Consider the following 5,837-nt stretch of genomic DNA (forward strand, 5'->3'; position numbering starts at 1 on the left):
CATCGTCAAGGTCACGGGCACTGCTGATGAGCTGGGTGAGGTCACACTCACATGTGAAGGAAACACAAAATTTCCAGTAGAAAACAATGAAAATAAACAGGTGACTTTTTTTCCCCCCAGCCAAGTTCGTGGATTCTCTGAAAGTTGCCCATGGACCCCAGGTGAAAACCACAAAATGGGTCCCAACCAGCATTTAAAGGATAAGAAGCAAAACAGAGAAAAATGTCGGCATGTGTCTGGGGTTCCCAGCCCAAGCAAACCCCAGCCTTCCCGCTTGCTGCTGTGTGTGACCCAGGCCAACCCGCTGGGCTCTCTGTGCCTCAGTTTGCTCATTTTCCAGATAGGAGCCACTGAAGGCCCGTGCCCAAAGGGGGGTGGTTCAGGTGCAGCCAGACCCAGCACCCCGCACCAGTAGCCAGCGTTTGGCTGTGTGCATGCTCGGTGGCAGGGTGCAGAATGCATCTTCCCGCGGCCACTGCCCCTGATGTTTGCAAGCCTCATCGCTGGAGGTGCCTGGGACTCAGATTCCAGGCTCGGGATGGGGCTACAAAGAACGGGCAAGGTCTCGGGTCTGCATTAATTCCCCAGGCTGCTATCACAAATCACACCTCCCGGAGTCCTGTCTTCAGCTGCCTCTGGCCCTCGCCTTTGCCCATGCTGGTCGCTCTGCCCAGAATGCCCTCCTTCCCTTGTCTCTACCGGACCAGGTCTCCCTCCGCCTTCAGGCCCATATGCTGCCTCCTTCAGAAAGGCTTCCCTGCAGCACAGCCCCATCGCCCTGCCTCTATGCAGGTGCCCACACACGATGCCCTACATGTGTCCTCGTCAATGGAGAGGCCACCCCCTGCTTCTGCTTCCACCCACTACAGGGCACCCTTCAGCTGGACACCTGGCCTCTTTTTTTATTTTTTTATTTTTTTTTATTTTTTAAAGATTTTATTTATTTATTTGAGAGAGAGAGAGAGAGAGAGAGAGCACATGAGAGGGGGGAGGGTCAGAGGGAGAAGCAGACTCCCCGCCGAGCAGGGAGCCCGATGCGGGACTCGATCCCGGGACTCCAAGATCATGACCTGAGCTGAAGGCAGTCACTCAACCAACTGAGCCACCCAGGCGCCCCGCACCTGGCCTCTTTTAACCATGAGTTCCCCGGGGAATCCAGGCCCTGGCAGATGTGTGCTGAGCGAGCGAGGAAGTGAGTGGCTGGGCTTCCCTGAAGCCTGTCACATACTCAGAGAAGACCGGGGCTAAGCCTGGGCTGTCAGAGGCCAGCTGGATGGGCTTGGGGGAAGGGCGGGGTGGAGGGTGACCTGGGAGCCCAGACTCCTCAAAGATGCAAGATCTGCCCAGGCAGAATCCCCGAGGCCTGGGGCATGGGACCTGCTCCTTCCTTACCCTGCACCTCCACCCCAGAGGCCTTGTCTCCCCTCCCCACCCCAGCTGGGAAAGCTTTGGTCACACCCTGGACCCAAGAACCACACCTGGACACACCATTCTTGCAGAAGCTTTATTTATTGGCAGATTCCAATTTGAGGCCCAGACTCAGCTATTCTCAGCCCCCTTGGCTCAGCTGGAGCACTGCGTGTCTCTAGTACTGTTTGGTTCAGTGGTCCACTCCTCATCCTCTGGAGGGTAGTCCCACTCAAAGCAGAGGCCCGAAAGGCCTAAAAGCTTATGCTGGCCACAGATTCCCGTGAGCACCTTCCCGTCCTCACTGGGGGAGACGATGAAGGTGTTGCCACTTTCCTTCCCAAACGTGGCATAGCGCCCTTGATCTGTGGATATGATCAGGGACCGGATAAACACCCTGTAGGAGCCATAGATCATTTGGATGTGTTCTCCTGGCTGCAGGATGAATTCCTGGGTAGTCCCACCTGAGGCGCCGAACTCTGTGCTCCAGGACATGCCACATCTCACCTGGATACTGGGACACGGGAAGAGTTGGAGGCCCAGAGCCGGGCTGACCCACCACTCCCCGGGCGCTCGATCCCCCTGCAAGGACAGCAATCGTGTCATGACAGGTCAGCGGCCCCACCCCGTGGACAGAGGTGCTGCTCTCAGACCCCCGCTCTGATGTTTTTGGGCTCTGTGAGCTTGGGCTCATTACCCAGCCGCTCCGGGCCTCAGTTTCCTTATCTGAAAAGTGGGAGTGGTTTGGGGGGGCAGGCAGCGAGATCATTTGTAAGGGGACCCTCAGGTGGTGCCGGCCGCTCTCACTGCGCACAGTGGGGAGCTGTCCCCAGCCCAGCTTGGACTTTGAACCCCAGCTACCGGCAAGACCAGGTCACAGGCCTTAGAAGCAAGCGACCCCCACAGTTACCTGGGGGAGTTCCACTAGCTCTGCTCATCGGGGCTTCCCTGTTCCCCCCCCACGCCTCCTCCCCCCGGCCCTGGCCACACTGTGTCCCCTGAGGCACCTGCTGTGCTCCCCAGGACCCTGGGCGTGTAGAGCACGGGTCCGCCCAGGCCTGGAGCTGCGGCCCGGCTCTCTGCCTCCACACATGTCTGCTGACTGGTGTTCTGCCTGCAGTCCTTTTTGACCTCACTGCCTTTCCTCTGACCCTCCCCTGGACAGACCACCCCCTGGGTTCCCCATCGGGCATCTGGGACTGAGAGGCTGTTTGGCGTTGAAGGGAGAGAGGAGGGAGAAGCATCACCTACCCCTCTTCTTAGGTCAGCCCAGGAAGCCAGGCAGGACTTGCGGACAGAACGGAAGGGGCTGGTGGGCCAGGGAGGACACGCAAGGAAGGACAGGGACAAACAGGAAGGTGGTGGCTGGTGGCTCCAGAACTCCCAGGGTCATTGGGAGACCAGCGCAGGTACAAGGGGACGAGGTGCGAAACCCCCCAGTTCCTGAGGCTGTGGTGACAGGGCTCCGGGCCCCGCTCCTACTCACCTCTTCACCAGGCCCAGGAGACCCACAGCCACCCGGATTCCGGTGATTTCACAGTCGCTGGGGGTGCTGAAATATTTGCCTCCTCCTTCCCCATACATCTCTAGATGGACGAGGGGACCGGGTGGGGAAGAGAAGAGCACCACAGGCTGAGGTGGAGTGTATCCCTGCCCCGAAGTAGACGTGGCCCTCCAGGCAGCCGGCGCGGTCCCAGGACTGGAGTCGGTCTGTGGTGAGGGGTGAGCGTGCCCCTCCGGGGAACGGGCTGGGGCAGGGGTGAGCGTGGCCCCCTGGGGGACGGGCTGGCAGGGGTGAGTGTGGCACCCTGGGGGGACGGGCCAGGAGGGCCGGGGTGAGCGTGGCCCCCCGGGGTGGGGGGCAGACCCAGCCAGACTTACGCTTTGCCCAGCAGGTGGTGCTCCACAGGAGGGCGAGAGTCAGCCACAGCAGCATGGCCTTTGGATGGTGAGTCCCAAGGCTCCTGGAGGGAGAGGGCAGGCCACTGACTCTGAGGGGGCCCCCGTCGGACCTCGCCAGGCCCCTTCGTGGGAGGGGAGCGCCGCCCGTACCTGTCCACGAGAGTCCGTCGCCCAGTCCTGGCAGCGCAGCGTCTTGTGCCTGGGTGCTCTCCGCCCGGCCCTTTATACCCACCCCATCCCCGTGGGCCCCCATCCAGAAGGAAGGAAGTAGGGCCACTAGGGCAACAGGAAGGAATTGCGGTCGGCTCTTTCTGGGGGAATCCCAGAGGCATCCTGGGGGAGGCTCCCAGGCGCACTGTGTTTATTGTCTTGGGCTCATGGCCTACACAAAACAGGACAGTGACAAGCGTTTCTCTGCCACCTCCAGGTCTCTCTCCTCAGCACCTGGACTAGAATGGGGGGTTGCTGGGAGTCCCCCCAGCTTGGCCAGACAGGCCTCCACCCACCGGGGAGCTACAGGCCAGGTGCCCACAAGGGCTCCTGCCTTGTGCACAACCGGGCCCAGGACCTTATTCAGGCCTGTGTGGAGCTTGGTGTCTTGTGGGCTTCCAGGAGCTCAGGCCGACCCTCAGAGAGAGCTGGACTGTGTGCCCGGCGCCAGGTTTAAGAGACACCCAGGGGTTGGCGCCCCGTGCTGTGTCACTTGGAAGACAGTGACAATCTTTGTGCCCAGAGCAGATGTAGGTGGGACGGGCCGGCCTCAACGGTAGTGCTCCCCGGGGTTGGCCGGGGCATGACCAGGCACAGAGGGTCGGAGAGAGGGCGATTCTCTAGGCCAGTGCCTCTGGGGGCTCCTGGGGTCAGGCCTAGGTGTCAGACTTACGTGGGAGGTAACGGGGTACTTTTCACGGGCTGCAGATCTGAGGCCCCTGCCGGTGCTGCCGCTGGAGCCAGACTGGGTCCAAATCTTGGCTTCCCTGCGTGTGAGGCGTGCTGTCCAGGGAGCTCCCACCACCCCAACAGATGGCTGGGTCATCTTTTGTCCGCGAGCTGGGATAGAGCCTCCTCTTGGGTGTTCTGAGAATTCAGGGATCCTTCTCCTGCAAGGGCCTGAGCACCCGGGTCTCACCCGTGCTGCCAGGTGGGCAAGGTGGTTCTGGGCCGTGTCCTTCGAAATTGCAAAAGATCGGAAACAGCACCCTTGTCCATTTGGGGGGCGGTGTCGGCAGCGCCAGGGAACGCTCTGAGGGCGCGAGGAAGGAGGGATGCACGGCCCAGGAGCCAGGCTGGGTGTTCAGGAAGGTCCCATCTGGTCACAAGAAGAGGGTGCAGAGAACGGCCTCCTGTGCGCACAGACCCACTCTGGAAGCACTGGCTCACCTACTGGTTTCACTGGGATGGCAGTGTTGGGGGACTGGGGATGGGGCGGAGGCCCTGTCTACATCCCGCCGAGGTATCTGGGCCAGGGGTTAGCAGAACCCCGGGGAGCACCCCACTCCCACCCATTGTAGCACAGCCTGGGAGCTGAGAACACTTTTTACAGTTCTCAGTGGTTAGAAACAATTCAAAAGAATAGCACTTTGTGACACATGAAAATCCTGTGAAACTCCGATGGCATTGCCCATAGATAGTGTTCCAGGCACACAGCCAAACCCATTCACGTCACCCCACAGAGCTGAGCAATTATGACACTTTGTGACCCAGAAAACCTGCCCCGTGTATCCTCTGGCCCTTCACCCACAAAGTAAGCGATCCTGGAGGCTCCCTGGTCCCCACTCTGGAAGAGAGGCAGCCCATCTACAGCATTTACCAGCCAGCCCTCCGTGGGGAGAGCACAGAGCTGCTTTGGACGTGGCCCTTCCTTCCTGGCCTGCGCTGGTCTCTCTGGAGAGGCCCCATAGGGCTCAGGGACCCACCACTGACTCATGTTGAAAGCTAAGGGCTCCCCACCTGGCCTCCCAATGCTCCTAGCCCCTCCCAGAAGCCCCTCCCAGAAGCCCTGAGGGAAGGGACAGGGGCAGCCGAACCCCTCCAGAGGCCCCAGAGCCTCCTGTGGGGTGGAGGTGGCAGAGGCCTTGACAGGCGCGGCTCTGGAGGAAGGGCCTGGAGGCTGCACAAAGTGGGCTCTGTTCCTGACCCCCTCAAACTGCTGGGCACTTTTGCGGGTCTTGCTGCCAACTCAGGTGCCTTCTTCCTAGTGCCAGGCTGGCCAGGCTTGGCACCCAGAAGGAGGGTCTGTGTGAACCAGAACTCCAGGGAACACTACCTGGGGGAGAGGGGTAGAACCCTGGGGAGCACTACCTGGGGATAGGTAGAACCCCGGGGAGGACTACCTTGGGGGGAGTAGGACTCCGGAGAGCACTACCTGGGGGTAGGCAGAACCCCGGGGAGTACTACCTGGGGGGGCAGAACCCTGGGGGGCACTACCTGGGGGTAGGCAGAACCCCGGGGAGCACTACCTGGGGGTAGGCAGAACCCCGGGGGGCACTACCTGGGGGTAGGCAGAACCCCGGGGGGCACTACCTGGG

General features: G+C 61.0%; 1 protein-coding gene across 1 annotated transcript in view; it reads right to left on the reverse strand.

Moving 5' to 3' along the window:
* Positions 1–1,404: 1,404 nt before the first annotated feature.
* Positions 1,405–5,837, reverse strand: part of ZG16B (zymogen granule protein 16B) — a 16,675-nt gene continuing 12,242 nt past the window's right edge. The window contains exons 2-5 of the mRNA XM_035022468.1: positions 3,460–3,585; positions 3,289–3,371; positions 2,894–2,993; positions 1,405–1,921 (exon numbers count right to left, since the gene is read on the reverse strand). Coding sequence (XP_034878359.1) covers positions 1,564–1,921; positions 2,894–2,993; positions 3,289–3,371; positions 3,460–3,585 — 667 coding nt within the window. The 3' untranslated portion in view covers positions 1,405–1,563. The remainder of the gene's footprint in view (positions 1,922–2,893; positions 2,994–3,288; positions 3,372–3,459; positions 3,586–5,837) is intronic.

The sequence above is a fragment of the Mirounga leonina genome, unplaced genomic scaffold (assembly GCF_011800145.1).
Source record: "Mirounga leonina isolate KUSES-001 unplaced genomic scaffold, KU_Mleo_1.0 Mir_175, whole genome shotgun sequence".
Lineage (NCBI taxonomy): Eukaryota > Metazoa > Chordata > Mammalia > Carnivora > Phocidae > Mirounga > Mirounga leonina.